The sequence below is a fragment of the Lissotriton vulgaris genome, chromosome 9 (assembly GCF_964263255.1).
Source record: "Lissotriton vulgaris chromosome 9, aLisVul1.2, whole genome shotgun sequence".
Lineage (NCBI taxonomy): Eukaryota > Metazoa > Chordata > Amphibia > Caudata > Salamandridae > Lissotriton > Lissotriton vulgaris.
The window spans coordinates 598,174,339-598,199,697 of NC_141697.1; the positions used below are offsets into that span (position 1 = coordinate 598,174,339).

A 25,359-nucleotide genomic window follows, 5' to 3' on the forward strand; every position below is an offset into this window, starting at 1 on the left:
ACACTTTCTTGTACACCACATTTTCAGAAAAACAAATGTGGGCTATTTTCTCAATTCCCTTCGGCGAAAACAATAACCCCCTTGGTACCGTCAGAATCCTCAACATTTGGGGAAAAAAGGATGCAAATCTAGTAAGGGGAAAAGTAATGAGGGCTTAAGTACTAATTTCTCTTATATCAAAAAACCCTCACCACTTAAAAGGGCTTCAGCAGCCAGTTACTTACAAAGTTTGTTTTAATGCTGATCTAGTAACACATTTAAAAATGATGAAAATGTTTGCTGTGATCATTGTAACTTTTCAGGAAAGACATGTTTAGTTGTATGAATATTTTCTGGGATTCCACATATATGAATAAATAGTGTAGAGATACAATCTGTTAAACAAATAATGAATAGATAGTGTAGTGTTCAGGAACTTAATAAATGTGTCCATAATGGAGAACTAGGATTACCAGCAGGTAATGTTCCCGTACCTTTTTAATCACGGGGCTGATCTCATATTCAAATTACAGAGTGACTCTTCATTCCAGGAACACCTTTCCTGCTTAAGATTAAAAAAAACTGAAGTGGCCTTGGAAACAAAAAAAGGATACCTACCAAGAACCCCATGCCTGAAGTAGCTTGCTGTTTTGATACAAGTAATGGCAGTCAGGGAAGTAGTTTCCATGAAACAAGGCTGAAATTCGTGGATCAACAGATTCCATAGTCCATGCTTGAGGTGCCATAGTACCTAAATGCAATCCCATGGAGGGAGTTTAGCCCCTGTACAGTTGACCCAATGTGGCGTAGATCACCTATGTGCTAACCCCAGGGATACAAATTGAGTACATTTACCTTATACTGACTTCTTACTGAGTCCTTCTTATGAAATCCTGAGGCAAGGTAGTAGCTAACTTTAGAGCCGCAGGTGCAGTAGTAGTGGGCCATGGGACTTGAGGGGTCTGCTGCACCCCAATTATTCGAACTACGTTTTAGAGCACCCTCTTATTGTGTGTTGTGTTTTGGGGGATTAGGAAACAATATCAGGAGAAACAGGAAAACGGTCTGATGGTACGTGAGTGCTATAGAATTCTGTGATTCAGTGACGCATGCCAACATATTATTTTACTAGTGAATAATTATGAAAGTGACAAACTTTGTAATGTCGAAGTTTGTCATTTTCAAAGAGTTTCTCATCGTCGAAATACCTCAGCAAAAACATACTGTAAATTTATCACGCAAATATTTTTTTGTGGGGGACTTTGGCAGCAAAAAAATAACTTATTTTTTATTACTTTTGTTATAATTACTGAGGTTTTACTTATAAGTAGTCATTCCTGGGGTATCTTCATACTGTATTTTTATTTTATAATGGCACATGATACACAAAAAATGTGTTTTAATGGAGACAGACTTTAAATTCTACAGGGCTTCGGCCTTCACTAAAGGGCCAATTACGATGTCGTTAGGAAAGGCTCCGGATGGGATTCAGTATTGCAGAATCAGATTCGGAATCCTTGTTTCCTACCGAATCGCACAGATTTCCCAACAACCGAGTACTATGCCAGGAAACCGTTTGAGCAGACCGGATCGGTTCTGAAAGTCATCCGAACAGCCCGAGTCTCTCAGAGGCGATTCGTACAGCTTTATGGACATGGTTTCCAGACGAGCGATTACGATGACCGATTCGTACAGCTGTACCGATTCGGTTTGCTCGAGATAAAACAGCTGCCGGAATCTGTCTTTGGGGGCTCGTTGCGGGCCCCCCTTCAGACTGAAACTTACAAATGTAGCCTGTGGGTGTACTCAAGGGATCCGTGTTCCCAACCATGCCCAATGTGGCAGGCACCGTGGGGTGCCCGCCACAGGGTTCCAAGTTTTCCACAACCACCCCTTTTTTCAATGGGAGCCTGTGTTCTCGTTCGGAACACAGGCTCCCATTGAAGTCAATGCAAGTATGACCGAACGATGTTGGGAAGCATCATAATCGGTTGTTCAGACTCACAGGACCCGATTCGTTTGGAACTATTCTGGAACTGATTTGTTCCGCACAGTTTCCTAACAACATTGTAATCGAGCCCTAAGTGTCAAATGAGATCCAATTAATAACAAGTAAAAAGGAGGCCATCTGTCAAAATGTAGAGCATGCAAAACAAGAATTAATTTTCTACTTACTAGTTTTAGTCTGCTGTTTTCCATGCTAACAAGCTCCAGTTTTCTGTTTGTCTCGTAGATATCCTTTTCCACCAATTTTACGTCCTCTTTGTGACTTTTTAGTTGCTGAACCACGGCTTCGCGATTTTGTTTAAGAGTACATCTGTGTTTTTCCTGTTAAAAAAAACAAGTATTATCTTATTCACACTTACAGAGATTGAAATCAGTCTTTTAACATATTTGAATAAATATCTTCAGTTGACATAAATTTGAAATGTAAATACATTCAGCACTGACAGCCTACTTTCCCAGTCCACACTTACCTAGAGTGCCGTAGCACTCCTGGTGTCAATATGATAATGTGCATCCTATTCTTAACAATAGCTAGAGCTATCTGTGTGATCTTTACCGTCGAGGTTATTGAAAGAAACTTCAAACACAAGGGAGCTCATTTATGAGCAGGGGCCGCAGCGCAGCAGGTCGCCTTGCTGCACTGCACTGTGTGACAGGCAAAGGGCAGGAATGCGTAATATTTAAGTCATTATGGTGCACTTCTGTCCTTTACCTTGCGCTTGCACCCTTTTGGCAGTCTATAGTGCAAGGGTGCCTGTGTTGGTATACAGAAAAAATATTGAGTACAAAATATCGAATTACACAAATATCGACTTCAAAATATAGAATGGACAAACTATCGAATGGATAGAATATAGTCATCAAAAATATTGTTTTTGAGGTACGTAATGTAATATCGATTTTTATAAATATAGAAAGTCAAAATATCGAAGTATATATATATAGGTTATTAAAATTCTCGAATTTTTAATAATATCACATTTTTTTAAAGTGTTTTGTATGTTAGTATATGTGTGCAAAGTATTTTTTTTGTAATTTATTTTAGATTGATTGATTTATTTTAAGTAATTAATTTTTTGTTATTTCATTTTTGCGTAATTTAATTCTGTAGCGGGTTGTGGGTTTATAGGGGAATAGGGTGGGAAGTAATTTAATCATAATTAATGAAATATGTTAATTTATTTATTGGTATTTATTTTGAATACATTATTAATTAATTTTTAATTGGTAATTAATTAATTCCTAATTGGTAATTAATTTTTATTAATTGATAATTATGTGAATTTTATTAATTTATTTTCTGTAGCGGGTTGTGGGTTTATAGGGGAATAGGGTGGGAAGAAATTTAATTGTAATTCATTAAATGTTTTTATTTATTTATTGGTATTTATTTTGAGTAATTGGTAATTAAATTTTATTTTTTAATTAAATAATTGTACATTTGTAATTAATTTATATTAATAGTTAATACATTTTATTAATTAATATTTTTTAATTGATTAATTACTATATTGTATTAAATTGGTATTTACTTTTAATTAATTTTTTATTGGTATTGATATTTAATTTATATTTATTAATATATTAAATTACCCCTACGCTATCCAACGCTTTCCCTACTGTTGCACTCTCTGGAGTGGAAATAGTAATTTTTACCCTTACGCTATCCAACGCTTTCCCAACTGTTGCACTCACTGGAGTGGGAATAGTATTTTTACCCCTACACTATCCAATGCTTTCCCTACTGTTGCACCCTCTGGAATGGGAATAGTAATTTGTACCCCTACGCTATCCAACGCTGTCCCTACTGTTGCACCCTTTGGAGTGGTAATAGTAATTTTTACCCATACGCTATCCAACGCTTTCGCTACTGTTGCACCCTCTGGAGTGGGAATAGTAATTTTTAACCCTACGCTATCCAACGCTTTCCCTACTGTTTCTGGAGTGGGAATAGTAATTTTTACCCCTACGCTATCCAACGCTTTCCCTACTGTTGCACTCTCTGGAGTGGGAATAGTAATTTTTACCCCTACGCTATCCAACGCTTTCCCTACTGTTGCACTCTCTGGAGTGTGAATAGTAATTTTTACCCCTACGCTATCCAATGTTTACCCTACTGTTGCAGTTGCTGGAGTGGTAATAGTAAATTGTAACCTCTTGCTATGCTACAGTAAATATATTATATATGTTTAATTAATATTATGTTAATATATATATATGTGTTAAAAAATCAAGTTGTGTTTTTTTTAACTTAAATTATTTAATAATGTTTACGTTATTTAAGTATTTTAAGTATGTTTTAATTAATTATAGTTATTATTTCATTAATTTGAAATTATTTTTAAGTTATTTTAATAAATTCAATATTTTTATTAAGTATATATATTTATATTTATTCGATATTTTTGATTCAATATATTTTTGTACTTACCTGTTTGTTGATAGGAATTCGATATTTTGTCTTTCTATATTTTTACTTCGATATTTTTTTCGTCTATATTTTTGGGTTCAATATTTTTTCAGTGATCCCCTGTGCTGCATACAGGATTGATTTGAGCAGGAAGGGGCACCTTCCTGCACTTAAACAATCCTGGAAGGCATGAGGGTTCTGTGTAGGGTTTCTATGTGTGCAGAAAGGAAGGCGCCTGTGCTAGTAGCGGTAGGAATTCGGTGAAAAGGAGCAATAATAAACGGTTCTACAAGTCAGAGGAGACCCCAAATCCTCTGCGGAGAGTGGCAAGGACCTCCTCAGTGAATACAACGAAACTTCTGTGCACACGTTATGTCAAGTGTATATAAATGTCATCCATAGTGAAAAGCTAAATTTTATCAAATGAAACAAGGTAGACCCATATGAATGGTTTCTTTCAAAGCAAATGTATTGAGCCTTCCTTTCTGGAAGGGTGATATCAAAGAAAACAACCAGCCGACACGTGTTTCGTAGAGCGGGCACTGGGCCCGTGACTCTTCAGGGCTTTGAATCGTCAATAGTTAAAGGTTTGCGTAGCCGGTGATAATTCCAACCCGGCATGAACGGGTATAGGTGAAGTACCATAAGTAGTAAATTCTGATAAAGTACTGTGGAGGACGGGCGATCTGTATTAGCGCCGAAGACAAGAGTGGTAGTGTCTCACGTCCTACTAAGTCGTGAGACACTACCGGTCTTGTCTTCGGCGCTAATACAGATCGCCGTGAAGACGGTTGTACCCACCCGTCCTCCACAGTACTTTACCAGCGTGGCTTCAAAAATCCAACTTAGAGTTTTGTATCTTGCATGTAATACATTGTGTGGTACAAACGTGATGCCACCCTCTCATAAATAGTATGAAAAACAGTAAGGGTTTGACTCAAAACTCAGCAAGGCTGAGCCAATAATAACTTGAAAAACAACACACCTGCCTATGCTGAGCAGTTTTTTGGAAACAATTCTTTGATAATTGAACATGAACAATAAACATGAACAATGGCTTTTGAAATTGCAACGTTTCTTTTAATTTTTTTTTTTTTTTTTTGCAGACTATTTTGCTTTTTAGTCTTTTGCTTGTTTTTTGGCATGAGAATACAAAAAAATGTGTAAGAAAATACTATACATTTACATATACACAAGAAAAAACACACTTCGGTATGTACATAATTCATTCAAACTGGCATTCAACACATTCTTGGCCATCCAGACATACAAAAAACATTCATACAGGTCCCATCATCATAATACAGTTTGTAAAAATGCAAGAATGTTACTATTCTTGCATTTTTACAAACTGTATTATGATGATGGGACCTGTATGAATGTTTTTTGTATGTCTGGATGGCCAAGAATGTGTTGAATGCCAGTTTGAATGAATTATGTACATACCGAAGTGTGTTTTTTCTTGTGTATATGTAAATGTATAGTATTTTCTTACACATTTTTTTGTATTCTCATGCCAAAAAACAAGCAAAAGACTAAAAAGCAAAATAGTCTGCAAAAAAAAAAAAAAAAAAAAAAAAAAAAAAATTAAAAGAAACGTTGCAATTTCAAAAGCCATTGTTCATGTTTATTGTTCATGTTCAATTATCAAAGAATTGTTTCCAAAAAACTGCTCAGCATAGGCAGGTGTGTTGTTTTTCAAAAAAAAAAACAAAAAAAAAAACCCTCTCATAAATAAGCACCAAAGCATCAGATAACAGGGAAAGGAAGTCAAACTTTACACAATCAAAATAAATACACTGTAGGAGCATACTCTAAATTTGATAGCAGTCGCATTCAAGGGTGTTCATTCACCAAAATGTAAGAAGTTGATTAAGCAATCACTTTCCTGGGCATTTCTGTAACAACATTTCTGGAGTCAATTAATAGCAGTCACTGTAACTTTCACAGGCCTTCATTACCGAAATATCTGGAACATGGAAAGCTATATCATACAGTCTTGGACCACTGATGACATTACAAGGTTGACTCCCTTGTCCCTACTTTTGCCTTATTTGCTATTGAAGAGCTAGAAGAATGGGCAGGAAGTGACAACTGCAGAAAGGAAATTGCTCCTGGCCCCCTATTTACGATTTGTTCCTGACACTGCCATCAATGTTCTGAGATTAGTGGCAGGTATGCAAAAGAGCAAGCCGATGATTGCATTCTGACCCTGGCGACCCACAACTCATCATGTGCCATGTAGAAGGATCTTCATGTGCCACAATTTCTCTGTGTAGAGATTGGTGGACAAACTGTGCCCTGTGGCCATTCCCTATTCTCACACTTTATTATTTTTCCTGTACATTGTAAGGTCTACAGCTAAATGAGGAAGAAGATTTTTCAAATGTGCAAATGTAGCTAAGCGACTCTCACTATACAGCTTCACAGCGACTTATGCCCCTAAACTCAATGGGGATGGGACCCTATTACTGTTGGGGATGGGACCCTGTTACTGTTAGGGCAGGGACTGTAACTGATGGCATGTCCCAGGCACTAGTGACATGCGTAACCTGTCTCTAATCTATCTAGGTTCCTTCAGGGAGTGCCCCCGACACTGCCTTAAGACTCTGTCGCACATCGACCCATTACAGGCATGAGGAGAGTCGCACACTCCCGAGTGGCAAGCTGCCACCAACACAAATGGAGACTTTCGTCCCTCACAGCGATCCAGAGTTGCACCCGGAATACCTTGTCGAGGACAAGAAAGGTATGGAAGAGGCAGCAGACAGTATCCATCAAAACACACCACCCAGCTCACCTTAACGAGGAGAAGAAAGGTATGGAAGAGCCTGCAGACCGGATCCATCAAAGCACACCTACCTCCACTGCAATCCACAGAATGGCTGACACCCATGCGAGAAGACTCTCAATCCTACAGACAGGACTGGAACTGCGAGTGGTCCAAGACGGGAGAAGATGCACAGTCCAATGAACGCAACTGAGTTCGCAGAAGGTCCCAGTTAGGAGAACTCACAAAACGCGGCATGACGCCACCTCGCACAAGGTGAAGAGAACACGTGCGATGCTTGGCAGGATGCCACATCACAAGCAAGAATCGAGGAAGAGAAAGAAGTGTGTGACCAAACCTGTCACATTAAAAGACCAGAAGGCCACAGCCAAACAAGAGCACCGATCCCAGGGTGAACAGGACTCGTGCCACTATCTCAGAGTGTCCCTTAGGACAAAAGCCAGCCACCAGGGTGCAGCGACGTCACTGGAGACAGCCCAGGGGGAGTACTGAATGTAAGCCGCCTGATGGTGCGAACCACGTTCCTGCACCATAGTGTGGGCTACGACTCCCCAAGGGGAGGACCAGTGGTGGCTTGTATTATTTCTCTTTTTCACTTTATCACATTTGCAGAGTTACTGAAAATATAGATCCTGACGAATGCCTGTTGGCAGAAACATGTTGACCTTATGAACTAGGATATATCTGTTGAATCCCTAAACTCTTGCTTTATAATCATTTCACTGTGACCACCTAATAAACTTTCAGTGGACTCAGGTAGACATTTTTAAACCACACTCTATCACTCTATAAACACTCTGCCCCTCATTCATCTGTATGCTCACACTCATCTTCTGATCAAAAACACATCTGCTACTCCTCTTGGGGAGCCATAGCCCACACTACTGTGTGAGGAGGGAACCTATATGATGAAGTATGTCACCTAACGGTGAGTGAGGGTTCTTGTCCTGAGGGAACTCGCCCCCCTCTTCTTCTACATAGTACTCACTCTTCATTTATTCATCTTTTCTTTTCTGTAACTAACACATAGCCAGACATACATCTATATGAATAGTACTCTCTTGCGGGATCTGTACCCTCTGACTTCCTTAGATCCCCAAAATAGATCCCAAGTGTGTATATAACTACACCACAGTGCCATGGGCATCACCACCAAAGGAGCATCTCACCACCAAAGTAGAGCCTAACCTCTGCAAACCACCATAACATACCATAACATAACCATGGCACCCAGAAGCCGCTCCTAACACCATGAAGGACCAAAGACTATCTTCTAGCCCAGCTGCACCTGGTTCCTGTAGGTAGGCAACCTTACCATATGTCATCCACCCTGTGGTTTGCACACACGACTCAGCCATGGCTCTGTTGGAGGTCCTGCAGCAGCCCCGAGGCAGCTCACATGCAGCCCAGCGCCATCCACACGGTTCCGTGGCAACCCAGCGAGAAGGGCCTCAAGGACATTCCTGCACAAAGGGGTGGCGTAATAAAGGCCCCTGCGATGGGGAGTGGGGTGACCTCCAGAGGCCTCCATAGCACAGTACAGCGGCCTGAGAGCACCTGGGTGGGGTCGGATGCGGGGTCCTCCATGTACTTTGCAGGGAGGCCCACTCAAGTTTCGTTACGCCACTGGCACACAGGTATCCTGGTACGAGAGTTGGTCTGGAAGCTGCTCCTCCTACAAGATACCTGGAGGAACAGGGATTCAGAGAAAGACATCCCCAGCATCATTGATGCCATCCCTGTCCTGAAAGTGTCGCCTTCCCGGAATCAGGACACTCACAGGAGAAAGCTCAGCAGCGGATTTCACGGACGCTCCTGATGACCCACAAGTTTGAACTATTAACACCAATTACATCACAGCAAGAGAATACCGACTGATCCCTTCACATAGGTGACTGTCACCCAACTGACGTGAGGCAGAGGGATCCGGAATTCGTCAGCAGTGTTCTTGTCCAGAAGTGTTCAATTTAAATTATGGATACGTGTTGAGATGACCAGTGCTCCCAGCTGCACCTGTCGGCAGCTGTCCTGTGGACTGCCTCTCAAGATAGTGAGACTTATAGTTGTTTTAGTTGTTTTCATTCTTTCCTACAGGTTGAACTTGTTTTTGTTTTTAATAAAGTTTGGGAGGAATGAAATATCCTGCTGGACACTTTCTAGTGTCCGGCATGAACTAGTTTGACAGCCACTCCTCGAGCTCAGGCTTTTACACCCACCCCACACCCATCCACCACAGGCTTCATCGGTCAGGTGACCTTGCCAATAAAAGGGCCCAAGTGCACATGCTTGTAGCCAGTTTTAATACCATATACTGTGTGTCTGCGCTCCCTATTCTTTAGCATGGGGATCTAAGGCCCAAGACCCTACAACACCCACAACTCCCTTCCTCTCAATTTGTTCCCACTTTGCTTTGGTGCGGACCAACAAATGGCAGCAGAAGCTTACCAGGTCTCAATGACAAGCACACTGGGTCGCCCCACTCACACTGCTGGCAGCTGGCCAGTCGTAGGGGTGACTCCATGTCAATACCTCAGCATATTACGCAAGACCTTCAAATGGATCCAGGAAGACCGTCACCCACGTACTCATAACCAGCAGACTGGACTACAGGTACACCCGCTAGGCCGGAATCAACAAATCTCTGCTTCGCGAACTCCAGACAATCCAGAATGCCGCAGCCAGACTCGTCCACAGCATCCCATGACAAGACCACATCACCCAGCACCTACGAGACCTCCACTGGCTTCTTGTAGAAAAGAGAGTGACTTTCAAGCTGCTCACTCACGCCTACAAATTCATCCACAACACCGGACCCCAATACCTCAACAAAAGAATCTCCTTCTACTACCCCAAGAGAAACCTCCGCTCCGCCGAACTTGACCTGGCCAAAATCCCTTGCATGCGCAGAGCCAGAACGGGAGGAAGAGCCGTCTCCTACATCGCGACCAAGACCTGGAACAAACTCCCCCTCAGCATCAGGCGAACCCCACACTGTAAGAATTCAGGAAGAGCCTCAAGACCTGGCTCTTCAGCTGAATTGGAGCTGCCCAAATTCCCCCCCTCCCCCAGTGCCTTGAAACCCTCACGGGTGAGTAGTGCATTTTACAAATCCCTGATTGATTTAGATACCCAGACCCAAGCTTAGTCAAACACTATGAGGCTGCATTGCTTGCTTTTTTAATCAGTTTTTTGCAGCATGTGTGCAGGAATTACTTGTTACTAGAAAACTGCAGTAGGGTGTTAGATTTAAATCCATAAGAGGTAATAGTGCAACAAAGGCAGTAGCATACCGCCTAAATCAGAAAGGTTGGCCAGTGTGAGTAACTTATGCATGTGCACTGGACAGTTACAGTTTTGGCTGAATAAAAATGGACCACTTAAACAAAAGGCACTATATGGAGCCAAGCATTTCAAGCTCTTCAAATCAGAGAATGTTCTCTATAGAATGAAGGTGCATTTGCTCCGACCACACGAATATCTATGAAGCCCCTTGGTCTCTTTGTATCAAATCTGACAAAAACACAATAGAGTGTACTGGATTTTTAATCTAAAATATTTGGGACACAACTGGTGAAGTATCACAGATATAAGAATGGAAAAATGACTTTTATATAGCACTAACATCTCACCACACATGCGCAACTATTATCCCTGTAATGTATAAACGTATTAAAACCAGTGTGTGTGTGCATGTGTGTGTGTGTGTGTGCTATACCAATTTCTGTTAGATATTTGAAGTAGTCAAAGTATTATTAATTTAAAATAGTATTCTGTTACCTTAACTTTTGAAAGCACTTCTAGTTCTGACTTCTTCCCCTTAATGGTGTCTTCCAATCCTTTCTTTCTATTCTTGAGAACTACAAAAAAAATGCAATACAGTCAGAATACACTTACTTTCTTTAAGATGAGTGGGGGAATGTATGAGTGAAAATGCACGCTACAGAACAGAAACAGAAATATAAATGCCTCTGGGAGTGTGTTTATTTGAAATCCTACTGTCCTGCTTGAACCTAGTGGCAAATAACCGCTCTGTGTCTCCCCAGGTTTATAGTCAGGCCCATTGGAATTTTGTGATTTTAAGCATCATTATGGATTTGCCGCTTTTGCCACATAATCCATTAGCTCCGGTGTAATCTGCAGATTTACCCCCAAAAGTTATTTTTAGCTTGAACGGATCAAAGGTTTCAATAAACATGGCAACACGCGTTCCTGTGCACTGGAAGGCCCTTTGCAAAGATGGACTGGTTATCTTTCAGTTGCTTTCCTGTTTTTGGGTATTAACCTGATACCAATAAGGTTTACTTTGCCCAAGCAGAGTTAGGGCCTTATAATGATCCGATGGACTGCCAAACCCACGGTGGTGGTGTGGCTACCACCAAACCAGTGGTCCGACCACCCAATTACAAGTAGGGCGGTTGGACCTCCATGGGAATGCTGCTACCGACAAGGATACTTGATCCCTGGCGGTCTTGCTGTGGTCTGAAGCCCCTAATATGCTGGTGGTGTCGCTGTGGTACCGCCAACCTTATTAGGAGTTTCCTCACCGCCACAGTTACCATGGGGGTGAGCCTGACATGAAAAGTATGGTGGTGAGGAAACAAAGGGGGCCCTACAGGCCCCCCTGTTGCCTTGTGCCAGGGATGCACACAGGGGGGCACATGGCATGCCCTCCGTATGCATGCACCTCCAGTTCCTGCAGGGCATGGACTTGACAGTCCGTTCTCTGCAGGAACATGCAAAGGCGATCCCATTGGCGTGCCTTGCTAAGTCTCACGTATGAGCCTTAGCACTTCACCGCCACGGGCCAGACGCCGCAGGACCACCCAGCCTAGATTACAGTTGGAATCCGTCGGGCGGTCTCAATATGGCTTTGGCTGTGTGGCAGTGGGGTGCTGGCATGACGCCCGCTGGTAAAGGTAAAGGTAAATAACACCTCAATGGCAGCCCCTGAGGGTGAAGCACGACCAACTAACCCACAAAGGAAAGGGAAATATTTTTTGTATCTCTAATTCATCCCTTGTCTTTGGGTAAGACTTCAGAAATCCATCTATGGAGGCCATACGATAATTTGTCATTAAAATATCGGAGTGGGAAGTGGAGGAGAGATTAGAAGTGTATTTTAGATATACTTACATCTTTTAGGTGTTAGCCTAAAGCTTAGCTGAAAACACATAGAATGTTAAAATGAATATTCCAGAGGTGAAGAGTGATAGCTTTCTTGGTCACTGATTGGATCTCGTTCATGGAAAACCCCATGGAAGGTAGTCTGCATAAGACAATGTTGGACTTTAAAAAAAAATCTTGAGTGTTTTTCTAAAGAAAATATGCAGTAATTTCAAGAAAAGTATAGATTTTATATTCTGAATAGTCAAAAAATTGAAGTTTATGGAGTCAATGGAGGTCTGTATGGCTGGCACATTAATATCTTATCAGGCTTCAGCCTTGGCTAGACAAATCTTATCTTATCTTATCTAATCTTATCTTATGCTGCATTTATAAAGCGCACTGACACCGGAGGTTTCCTGGCGCTGGCAAATACAAGCAATGGTCAGGTAAGTATTTATTTTACTAAGGAGTTGACAATAATAACATGTTATCTAGCGCTTTTGTACCTTACTTTTGCCGTTTCTAACAGCTGTGCACAACAGATTTGACTATCACCCAATTTAATCATAGTAAATGTATCACTCTCGAAAGATGGTAGTTCTGGGAATTGCAAATAAATGATCATCACGCTTTATTTTGATGGATGTTCACGGTAGCAGGAAATTCCCCCTGACGAAGGGCTAGACCCGAAATACATTAGGGAGTCAATGCTACTCGACATTCTGTTACACAAGTTTAAAGTGTTATGATCATGAAGTTTTGAAATATGAGAATTATCATATGATGGATGAATATTATGAAGCAAAGAATAAATCTTCTTATTGAAGCTTAAATTTGATTGGATTTATGTCTACTTGATTCACATCCCCAACACGCTTTATCGCTATCACGGAGTGCTTTATGAGTTTGTCCTTTCCCAGTAGGAGGACGTTATTGAGAGACTACTTCTGGGAATTGGCCCAGTGACCGTAAGATCCCAGCCGACATCAGCGATAAGTCCTCTCGCTATCAATGATGAAAGCACTATCATTCTAGAAAATGTAACTGGATGTTCTGCAAAGCTTTAATTGCTCTGTGATTCTCATGATGGTGATCCGCGACCTGAAGCAGTAAAAACTAGGGACACATGAATCGAGCTTTCACGCAGAGCAATGCAGCAAGCCACCGTGCTGCATTGCGTGAATGGGCAGGATTGCCATGTGTTTAATATTATAAGATGCATTCCTGTCCTTTTCTTGCGCTGGCGCACAATATGCAGCTAGCAAGTAGCGTGTTAAGTCTGAATAAGTGGCCTAGGCAGAAAGGCGCTGCACGTTTCATTAAATACATGGACACCAGTTCGGCACGCTGAAGCTCATATGTTTATATCACCTGAGGCACACATGGGTGGAGGACTTGCACCATCTCAATGATGTCTGCCTTTTCGAATTTTCGTGATTCCTCCTCAACCTTCGGGAGCAGATGGAAAGCCACCCAGCAATGTCGCAGAGCGACTGGCTGTATTTACTCATCAACGTGGAGGTAAATGAGACGGTTCTGTAGACACCCAATGCCATGGAATAATGGTGAGAATTCAGCCACCAGATCATTCAAGCTTCCTAAGTGTATGCTAAAGGCAAATGAGACTAACTGAAGTTGTTCCACCGTCCAGCTGCTCAGCAACATCCCTGAACCATTTTTGGTGATGTACACCATAGCACGCGTTGAACAGGAGTCATGCGTGATATCTGTCATAAAACCCCCCACCAGTGGAAGTGATGTTGATGGCCCATAGGCAAACATTTGTTTGGTTGTGGAATGCAAGACAGGCTGCATTGGGAGAGTTTTCAGGACGGAGTGAGCAATAATGTTGATGGATGCTCCTGTGTCAATTAGGGCTGGGATTTGGGGGCCAGACAAGAGGACTGTGCACTTCGGGATGCGCCATCGGGGACAGCATGTATTGCCCTTCCCACTTCATCATCATCCATGTCCTCTTCATCATCTTGGGTTGCAGGGGTTCGCTTGACATTTACTGACTAAGGTTTTTGTGCGTTTGGTGGTGCAGAGGAACGGCATACTTTGTCAAAATTGTTTAGTTTGTTGCAGGCAGCATATTGTTTCGCCTGGTCAGGACAGGACCCCTAATGAGGATAGGGACCCCCACATGTGTAACACTCTGGTGCTCATAGCAGGCTTGGGACAGGTCTTTTTATTTTCAGCCCACAAAGCTGCCACCGCGTTGACAGGCTCTGTTTTTACTTGTCTCTGTAGAGCTATTCCATGTGCATGGCGCACACCTTTAACAGTTCCTGCAATCGCCCCATCGTGAGCATAAACGCCATGGACATACCTAGGACCTGAAGAATATTTTCCCTCATTTTGACCGCGATGTAGCCCTGTATCAGCTGGGCACAAATCTCATTGTCTGCATCATACATATAATAATTCATCTCTTTATTTTAAATAAAACAGAAACAACATGTGTCATATCTGTTATATACATCACCTCAAGACACCATACCTCCATTTCTAGAAATGTTGCTTTGTTCCAAATATTTATGTTAAACTTTCAATTTTACAGTCTGTCTCACAGGAAATTCAAACCCATTGCTGCTAAAATATTTAACTTCTTTCAACATGTTGGAAACATCTATTTATATTAGCTCAAATATTAAAAGAGAAAAATAATAGAAAATATGTGGCTTGGTAGAAATTACATCATGAGTCTTAAAATAAGAGGAGCATATATTTATACCTATCAGTATATATCTCAGGAAATTTGCCATTAGTAACTAGAGAAAATAATTAACTTCTGGGAGATTGTGGACACATTGTAAATGTTTTGACTGTTACTAATGTGTCACCATCCATATGGTTTCCTAATCAATGTATTTACAATAGTGAGCTTTCTTTAATGTGCAGTTCTATAAACATATCTAGGAGATTTGGATAAACCCATGAATATATAATTATTTATTAGTTTATTCTCATGGAGGACAGTCCATCCCCTCTTTCTTTCATGACTCAACCGTTAACCAGGTTAGAAGTAGTATTTTGTTAATTCCCAATGTAAAGCTCATTGCTTTGCCCTACAGTAAAAAAAAAGAAACTTTAGCAAAACAATAACCAGAATTTGTTTCGTGAACTATAATGTACACATCCTTTAGCAAAGATATTGTGTCTGATTTTCTTTAGCTCTAAAAGTTGCTATGATGTACTAGAGTTCAATTTTTCCTGAGAAGAACATGCATTCTGAATACCTGGGTAAGAATAGATACAACTAAAAGTTATAATATAACAACAAAATCAAATTGCCCGATTAAATAACAACTGCGTTCTCTTCTCTTGAATTTGTCAGCTACTGCCATAACTCAGTGAACGTGTGTCTGATCGGAGTTCATTCACATAATAGTAATAAATATTGTGTATTTCAACATATCAGTGTATTTTTCTGGACAGCCATCTTTGGAGGGTAAGCTGTGTGTTTATTATTCTAAACTGATTCAGGAAGCCATTTTTGTGAGGACATGAAAACATTGTTTCACCCTACGTTTACAGCAAATAGAGTATTTTGTCACAGGCCATAATGCAGAATGTACTAATGATGATGAGTACTATATTACGGAGCTGAACATTTTGAAGCACTCCCAGTGTTATCATTGAGAAAGGACAACACCTTATCAGTAGAAGGACAAACAATACTGACCAAAGACACATCATCTATGGGAATGCTTGCCAACAAAATAGCATTCTGGAACATAGTAAAAACCTAAAACTACAAATTACTAGATGAATACAACACAAAAGAGGCTTGGGTAGCACAAGGTCACTTCTCTCAACTACAAAAGTATACAATTATACATACAGATCACACAAACAGTTTGAAACATGAATGCAACTAACATAAGGGAGACAAGTGAAAATGTACTTTTATCTTTTGCAATGCTGTACTGTCAGTACTAACTTAACAGCTTGTTAGTAGGACCAGGACTAATAAGATACACAAACGTGGAATATAAAGAACTGAAATAATAGGTCCATCTCTATTCTCGTCTCTGCAACAGGTCCTGTTTATGTACCTTTTTAAATACACAGAGATCGCTGGCGCTGTTTTTCATTTGTTCAAATGACAAATTAAAATGGAGACAGAAGTTTGTGAATTACATACCGCAAACTTCCTGTTTTATATCTTCATATTTTCTGGTATGCTTATCATACTTATTTTGCGCTCCTTGTAGAATAGGAATCTTCATTTGCAACTCTTCCCCACCCTTTTCTAGATTTTCCTTTAGACCTTTTGACTCATTCTATAATGAAGACATAACAAATAATGCACTCTTAGTGTAATCCATCTGTTTTAATAATTGTATTATAGATTCTGTATCATTGTCAACTGGCTACTCTGCTTAATATTTCTGATTCAACTGAAAATTAGACGAGCTTTGAAAATCTAGCTCGTGGAAACTCTGAAGGGGGTTGGAGCTCTAGTAATAGTAATATCCTTTATTGTTGGATTAATAAAAATTTTACAATAAAACAAATGCATACAGTAAACATTATATACAGTTTGTTTAGCAGCAATTCTTTAAAATTCTATACATCTTTTGACTAAATATTTTCGATAAAATTCATTACAGTAAAATGTAAGTAATGTAAATAAGTATGAATTAAAAAACGAGAAAGAATATAGGGTTTTTAGTTTGCTGTTTCTTGGACCTCTAATTTTTTCCAGACTTTAGTTAAAAATGTTATCAACGCAGAATTCATAATTATATCATCTGAAAAAAGACATAGAATCAGTGCCTGTCTGCATGTTCGTACCCCTCTTTCGTTAAATAGACTCTTTAGTACAGTTACTCTTTCATTTCTCATTTCAGAACAGAGACACAGTAGGTGGATAATGTTCTCCTCCCCAGATTTACACAGCCTACAAACGGTATCCTTTTCATATTTTTTCCACGCTGGTAAATGGCATAGACCGGGCAATATTCCAAATCGTGGTTTAATAAAGATTTGTTTATTATTCAGTGACCATGGCGTGTTCAAGTATTGCTGTGCCGTCTTTTTTGAGAAACCATTAATTATACGCCATGCATGTTTTCTTTTTGCAAAAGTTGCTTTGTCACTTATCAACAACATGTGATCTATTGTCTTATTAATAATTTTCTTAAATGACGCCTGAGTTATGGTAGAATCCCAAATCGACCTAACCTCAAATTGTTCCAGAGCCGCATCTAGATATTTCCAGGCAGGTGATTTGCTATTACCACTAATTTCTTTCCAGATTAACTGGGATATTAGATTGACTTGGTAGTTTTTTACTCTATTCCAGACTTTAATTGCATGTCCCTTTCGTGCATACAGCTGGTTATTTAGTCCGAATTCCAGTCTAACTTGTGCTTGTGATGCGTTCATAGGCAATTGGAAAAGGATTTTAAAGATTTTTGAAGTAGCGTTGTTGATAGTAGCTGCATCTTTTCCATTTAAGGCCCTGTTGCCGTATGTTAGGGAGGGAAGCAGTTTAGCAGAAATCACTTTTAGAAATGGGCGATAAGTTAGTTGGCTGATTGATTTTTGGATGCTCCTAAATGTGGCTGTCAATGCATTTGCTTTTCTATAGACATCGAGTTTTTGCGGAAGAAAAATGTCATTATCATTAAATATAACACCCAAATATCTATAGCTCTCTACTTGGTCTAATTGTGAGTTTCCCAGAAACCATTTAGATTTATATTTCCATCGTGAGTTTTTAGCAATCACCATGACTTTGGATTTTGATTCACTTATTATCATCATATTTTCTTTTGAGTACTCAAAAATTTGTGCTATTAGATGCTGTAATCCAACTTTTGTGTTGCTTAAAAGAACAACTTCATCCGCATATAGGAGGTTTGATATATGTTTATCAGCAAGTTTAGGTGGATGTGCTTTTGTATCATTCAATACCGCTGTTAGATCTGCTAAAAACAGGTTGAACAGCAATGGGGTGAGTACGCACCCTTGCTTTAGGCCTCCTGATGTCGGTATTTCCTTTGTTAATGACTGGCCATCCCCCATCCTCACTCTAACCCAGGTATGAGTGTGGAGGAGACAAATCAACTGTAATAGTTGGGGTGGGATCCCTTGCAGTCGTAACCTTTCCCACAGTAGTTCTCGATCCACGCAGTCGAAAGCTGATTTAAAATCAACAAAGCATAAGTACAAAGGTTGTTTTGTTGAAATTGCTCTATCCATTAATACCAATAGGGCTAGGATATTAGTTGCTGTTCCTAGGCCTCTGATAAAACCTGTTTGGTTTGGCGGGAGAATGTTATTGTCCTACACCCAGTCTGATAAACTTGACAGCAGAATCCCTGCGATCAGTTTTGCGTCAGTGTCTTGTAACGTAATTAAACGGTAATTCTCTGGCCGGGCCCAATTTCCTTTATTAAAGATAGGCGATATTAGTGACCCTCTCCAGGATTCAGGGATCTCCCCTCTCCGTATTACATCGTTGAAGACCTTAGTTAGGTGTTTTGCCCATACGGCTGGGTCCTCCTTGTACAGGGCAAACCGTTTGGACCTGGTGCCCCGTCTTTTTGTTTTTTTATTAGTTTATGCACTTGATCATATGATATTTCGATTCCAATATCCAATTCTGTGCTGGGTTCGATGTCTTCTTCCTTATGGGGTCATATCCGCTTTTAGTTGTTTTGCAGTCCGGGTTTAGATGGTTCCCCAAAAAATTAACCCATTCAGTCTCAGTTAATGTAGAAGATACAACAGTTTTATCAGGTCTTGTTAGGCTGTTAATCATTTTCCAAAACTCCCTCGAGTTTGCTTGATTACTAAGGGTAAACACTTTTTGTCCAAAATTCATGATTGGCTTTGGTTTTTTCATTGCAGATTAGTTTCCTCAGATTTTGATTTAATGTTTTTAAACTGGCTATTATGTCTTTATTGTTAGGGAGCTTGGCTAACTTTCCTGAGTTTATTTCAAGACTTTCATTTTCGAACCGTATATGTCAAGCTCATTTTTATTTCCCTTTTTTCTTTCCGCAATATATTCTTATTCCTAATTCCAGTCAAGGGGTCATGTGAGTCCACTATTTTGGGTGTGAAGCTTACCCAAAGGTCAATTGCGGACTCAGAGTTATTTTCTTGAACGCATTCGGTAACCAGTTTTTGAGCTAATTCATTGGTGTGATCTTTGGTATTTGGCTTCCAAATTAATTTCCTGCAATTTATGGTTCCAATCTGACCTTGCATTGACAAATGCGATTGTGGTTTCATGCTTTTAAGTGTGGTAGTAATTATTTGTTGACAGTGATCGCTCTCAGGGAGTTTCCTTAAATAAAACGAAGTAAAGTTGTTAAATATGCTTAATGATGCCATTGTGTAATCAATTCTTGATTTCGCAATTTGAGTGTGAAATGACCATGCTGGGGGCGAGTCCGTCTGGAATCTTCCATTTAATATTCGTAACCCCAAAGCTTCTATGTCTTTCACAAAATTTAGGCCTATTTTTGTTTGCTTACATTTTGATGTAGTGTCCGCGGCTTGCTCAGGTATTAGCTATTGTTGGTCTTGCGACTGTGCAACATCATCTCTTATAAATGGTACTATCAGATTTAAATTCAAGTCTCCTGTAGCTATAAAGTCTACAAGGGGATCATCCACCATTTGTTCGAGTAAATAACTTGTAAGAGTAGCGCACATAGTCTTTCTTGAGATCACTGTAGGGGGGATATAAATATTAACCAATTTAAAGATTTTGTCATAACTCTGGGTTTTGTATTTTAACATTACCGTTTGGAGATTATAATTGTTCGTAAACAGTTGCTTAAGTTCTGCTTTTCAAGTCTATTGATATAAATATTGCTAAGCCTCCACAAGGGCGACCGTGTTTGTTTTGCTTAATCGCAGGTACCTAGTATCCTTTATATCCGTGTAGAATAAAAGGGTCCATTGCCCAAGTCTCTTGCAGTAGAATGATCTGATAGGTATTGAATATCAAAGTTTGATTAGTGTTATCTAACTTTTTACTTATTCCGTTGATGTTCCATGAGCTGATTGTTATTGTTTCATTTTCACTCATTAATTTTTTATGACCATGTTAGCAGAGTCATAGCATTGTTAGATCATGCCAATAGTACTGGTGACCCACTGAGCCTTATTTTGTTAGATGCCGAGAAGGCTTTCGATCGATGTCATGGTTTTGGGCAGCAATTTATAGGTGCAATACAAATGCTATACTCCCAACCTGTTGCCAAGATCTACACCCTGGGACTCGGGTCGAAAGCAGTGGCAATTCGGTGGGGTACTAGACAGGGCTGTCCCTGTTCCCCATTATTATTTTCGTTATATATTGATCCTTTTTTGAAAATGCTCGAGTCTAGCCCACAGATACAATCCATAATTATTCAGCAGCAACAATACCGCGTCCTGGCTTATGCAGATGACGTGGCTGTGGTTCTACTAAACCTGCAGCAGCAATACAGGCGGTAGAACATCTCGCGGCAGAATATGGGTCTGTCTCAGGATATAAATTAAATACGGCCAAAACTCAAATTTTATGCCACAATGTAAGGGGCTTTAATGATCCAAGGGTATTACAGGAAGTAACATATCTGGGAATACTAATAAGGACTTCGGCATCAGCGAAGATTGATGCCAACTGGGGGAAGCTTCTGCATGGGGTGCGCAGACAACTTGATCGGTGTGAATGTTTGCATCTGTCATTATTTGGCAGGTGCAACGTGTTGAAAATGCTGATTTTGCCATAAATCTTGTACTTTTTTAGATGTGTTCCATTAGAAGTGCCACGCACCCACTTGGCGCAATTACAGTCTATATGTATGAATTTTATATGGGCATGCGGAAAAGCCCGCAGAGCATCGCGATATATGGTGTTACCTAGAGCGGTTGGGGGGTGGTCAGTACCGGATTTTACACTGTACTACTATGCATGTATGCTCCAACATATGAATATACTCCTTACAGGAGTAGGGCCTATGGAGGCCGCTGAGTCTCCATCTATATATCAGATGCTGCTGGGGTCAGATGCTAAAAACTGTTTGTTTATTCACCTGGATGGGAGCTATTACAAGCGTACAAGATTTAAGTTAGTATTAGCAGCTTGGAAAGTGTGGAAAGCTATTAAGAAAATGTATGTTTTTGAGAAAGTCTCCTGGTACACCCCATTAACAGCCTCTGTTTGTTTACAGAGTATATTTTGGGATAGGATAGTGCAGAACTAGTGGAGTAAGGGTATTAAAATAATTGGGGACTTGTACACGGCAGAGGGTTTGAAATCATTCGATCAAATCAGGGAGCAATATCACATCCCCCGGGCAGAGTTTTTTAAATACTTACAAATCAGAAACCATTTGCTCTCTGCCAGGTGGTATATTCAGATTAATCCTCTTATAGAAGCTACCCGGAAGGCAGTAAGAATTGGGGCGCTATACACTTGTATGTTAGAAACAAAACCCAATGATCTGGAAGAACATAACCGCAAGTGGGAGAGCAGATTAGGATGCTCTGATATCTCCTTGGAGACTTCTATTGAATTAGCCAGCCGATTATTTATGGCCGGTAACCTGTCTGCCCAACATTACAAAACAATTTTTTATCTATATTTGACACCGCATAAGATAGCTAAATGGGGTGGCGGACAGGAGGGGAAATGTTTTTGATTTGATAACCCTGACGCAGATGTTATGCAATAGAGAGAAGGGGGCAAACCTAGATAAAGTACGCTATATATTTGATCTTTTTAGCTACAGCAGTGTTAAGGCTATGCATAGCTTCAAGTTGGCTACAAAAGGACCCCCCATCTTTCGATGCATGGAGGGCTAGGTTTTTGGCAAAATTTAATATAGAGCATAGTCTGTATGCTCTAAAAGGCAGGCGTAAGCGAAAGCTGTGCCTACAAATCTGGGGCCCAGTGTTATCTTATTTGGATATGAAACTGTAATACTTTTTGTTGCATATATCTAAGTTTTAAGTTTTATGTATTAATGTTGAGCTATATCAGTAGTTGCCGATGTAACATGGAAATGTACGAATTAGATTGACATGGCTATATTCGGAACAAGACTATGAGGCATGTAACCACGAAATGGTATTTTGTTTTTTTCTTTTTGTATGTTGTATACTCATGTACTGCTAATAAAAAAATAAAAATAAGCAAAAGATGACACTTGCAATTATAAAACTGTTAAATAAATAATTAAATAAACTTTCATTAATACTATTGAGCAATCTCTTTAGGTGAGTTTCGTGCATCTAACACTGATCCTGACTAAAAGGACTGAATCTTGTCACTGTGTGAGGAAAATTCCAAAAAATGCTGAAATAGAAACATGGCCGGTCTAGTAACTTTAGTTACTCAAAATGTAGGTATAGTGGTGATCTTTTGATTTTACAGGACCTGCAATATATTCCATTAGCCTAACATCACAGCCCACAACAACTCATCAGTCAATAGACTGGCAGCTACCCTCATGGAATGAGAGAAACAACACAGCTCCAATGCTGATATCACTAATGCATGAGACACACATAAAAAAGTCACTGAAAACTCTAACACAGTATGGCCACTCAGGGATCTTTCACTAAACTGATATGCCCATTGTGTCACAAACTGGACAACATTGGACTGCTATCCCTCACCATTCAGACACCCCAAGGTACCAATGGTGCTACAAGACTATACAATGGCCAGAATACGCTATCATCGTCAGAACTTGGAAATTAAATCAAGCAAGAGACTATAAGGCAAACAATGAATGCTGTACAAATGCAGATAAAGTAACAGGTTTCTACAACACACAATTTCAAACATGACAATAAGATTTCTAGGCTAAGACATTTATATCACCATCTGCTGTTCCTCAAGGGAATGTCTAATGTACATATTAACGTTTTAGTTGCTTTAGCTTTGCTTTTGTTTCTTTGTTTAACCTTTAGCTTACCTTAACATATTGCATTTTGTGTTTCTCTCACTTCTGTTTTCCACTGAATCCACAGAAAAAAGTTAATGAGTCCTAGGCAGAACCCTCCTGGAAACCAAAACTAACTCTGGCAAAAATGGTTAAAGAGCTCCAAAATGCAAGAGGCCTGATAGAAATTAGGCCATGCAGGTTTGGATAGGTGATGGCAACCCTTCCTGATCTTAAGTGGGAAACAGTCTTTGCCACACAATCTTTACATCGCAGTGCCTTTACCATAAATGTGTTACCCCACATTTGTTTAGCACATATAGGCCTTTACCACGCATGCCTTTACCATGCATTTAAGGTAAGTGTGGGGGTCGGGGGAGTATCCCCCCAAAAAGATTTAAAAAAAGCCATATCTATCTATCTATCTATCTATCTATCTATCTATCTATCTATCTATCTATCTATCTATCTATCTATCTGTCTGTCTGTCTGTCTGTCTGTCTGTCTGTCTGTCTGTCTGTCTAGCTATCTATCTAGTTTTCAACTTCTAACGAACAAGTTACTTACCTTTGCTAACACTTTTTCTGGTGTATACAGTATCTGCCTGTGGATTCCACACCTTTTGAATTACACCTTGAGCACCATTCCACGGAAACCTTTCTCCATAGCTCCCCAACATCAACGAGGATGTCACAATGGAACGGCTCTGCTTGCAATTTTCGCAATGTCATCGGAGCCATAAGAAGTACTCGCTGGCGTGCCGACATCAGTTCCACCCATTTTTTCCGTGTCTTCGAGGCGAAAGGGTGAACCGACAACATTTCCACTAGTATACACAGTATACAAAAACAGTAAAGAAACTGGAAATTCTAAAATATAGACATTTACTAGTGACAAGTATAACATTATTTTGAATAACATAAAATACATGAATCTCATGCCAATTATTTTTCAGTATAAACAGGAAGGCAACGGGGAGGCGTAGGTACAAAGTTGATCTTGCCAAAGTATCATATCTGACAGCCAATCTTTAAATTAAGGCGCCCAACCCTTTCCCCATCTGCAGGCTATACGTCGCTTGGCTGTGGCGAGGCTGAAGGAGAAAAATGTTTGGTGCTGTACTCGGATCTGTTCAGTAAACCCTAGAAGGGCCACAAGGGGGGATCTTCGGATAGGTACAGAGATCATGGCATCAAGGGCTGTGAGGACGTGACTCCAGTAAGTGTGTATGTCTGAGCATTGCCAAGCAAGATGCAAGAAGTTGGCATGCTCCATTTAACATCTGTCACATCGACTTGGGTCCCTCAAACCAAATTTGTGAAGTTTGACATGAATGTAATAGCTGCGGTGTAGAAATCTATAGTGAATGATTCGAAGTCAGCTATTGGAGATCTGTTCTGTCTGTTTACAGCAAAACAGCCATTGTGCATCAGTAAGGTCCTGGCCCAGTTCCGTCGACCACTTGATACGAGCCGGGCATGGAATATACTCAACGTCATTATATAAAGTGTGGACACTAAGTGTGATGCGGTGGGAGCACGTAGGACATGGTGGAAAGGGGCCAGAGTTGCAGGCTCTTAGGGATAGGCAGTGTTGCTAGCTTGGATCCCATGGTGAAGACGAGCATATAAAAACGTTTCCATAGTGGACGGTGGGGGATCAGGGCACAATTGTTGGAGGGTGCGTAATTTACTATTAGTATATAGGCCTCCCCAGCAACTGATGTTCTGTGCACACGCAATTCTTCTGAAAAGACCTTTTTGCAGTAGTGATATATCTGGATGGTAAGTAAGCGGCAGAAGAGGGGAATATAAACAGGGTGCATGCATATGGTCTCGATTATAGGACCAAGCTGCAATCGTGCAATCTACGGAAGATGGGCATCGCTCCCGGGGCGCAATGTTAGAAAGGAGGATACCGTCAAGTGGGATAGGGTCTGCAAGCTAGTGTTCAGCGGCGGCATGGGGAGTGTAGCGGGGTGGGTGGAACCAAAAATGTGCATAGTGTGCCTGGGCGCATATATAATAGAGTTAAAAGTTGGGTATGTCAAAGCCACCATGTGAATAGGGCCGCATTAATGTGTCCCATTGTATGCGTGGTTGTTTACCGCCCCAAACCAATCAAATCAGCTCCGAACGTAGGTAAGCAAAGAAATGTCA

At 40.4% G+C, this 25,359-nt stretch overlaps 1 protein-coding gene across 1 annotated transcript in view; it reads right to left on the bottom strand.

Annotated features, from left to right (window-relative positions):
* Positions 1-25,359, bottom strand: part of CCDC175 (coiled-coil domain containing 175) — a 406,581-nt gene that overhangs the window by 51,038 nt on the left and 330,184 nt on the right. The window contains exons 14-16 of the mRNA XM_086938208.1: positions 16,444-16,582; positions 10,965-11,044; positions 2,155-2,307 (exon numbers count right to left, since the gene is read on the bottom strand). Of these exons, the coding sequence (XP_086794334.1) occupies positions 2,155-2,307; positions 10,965-11,044; positions 16,444-16,582 (372 nt within the window). The remainder of the gene's footprint in view (positions 1-2,154; positions 2,308-10,964; positions 11,045-16,443; positions 16,583-25,359) is intronic.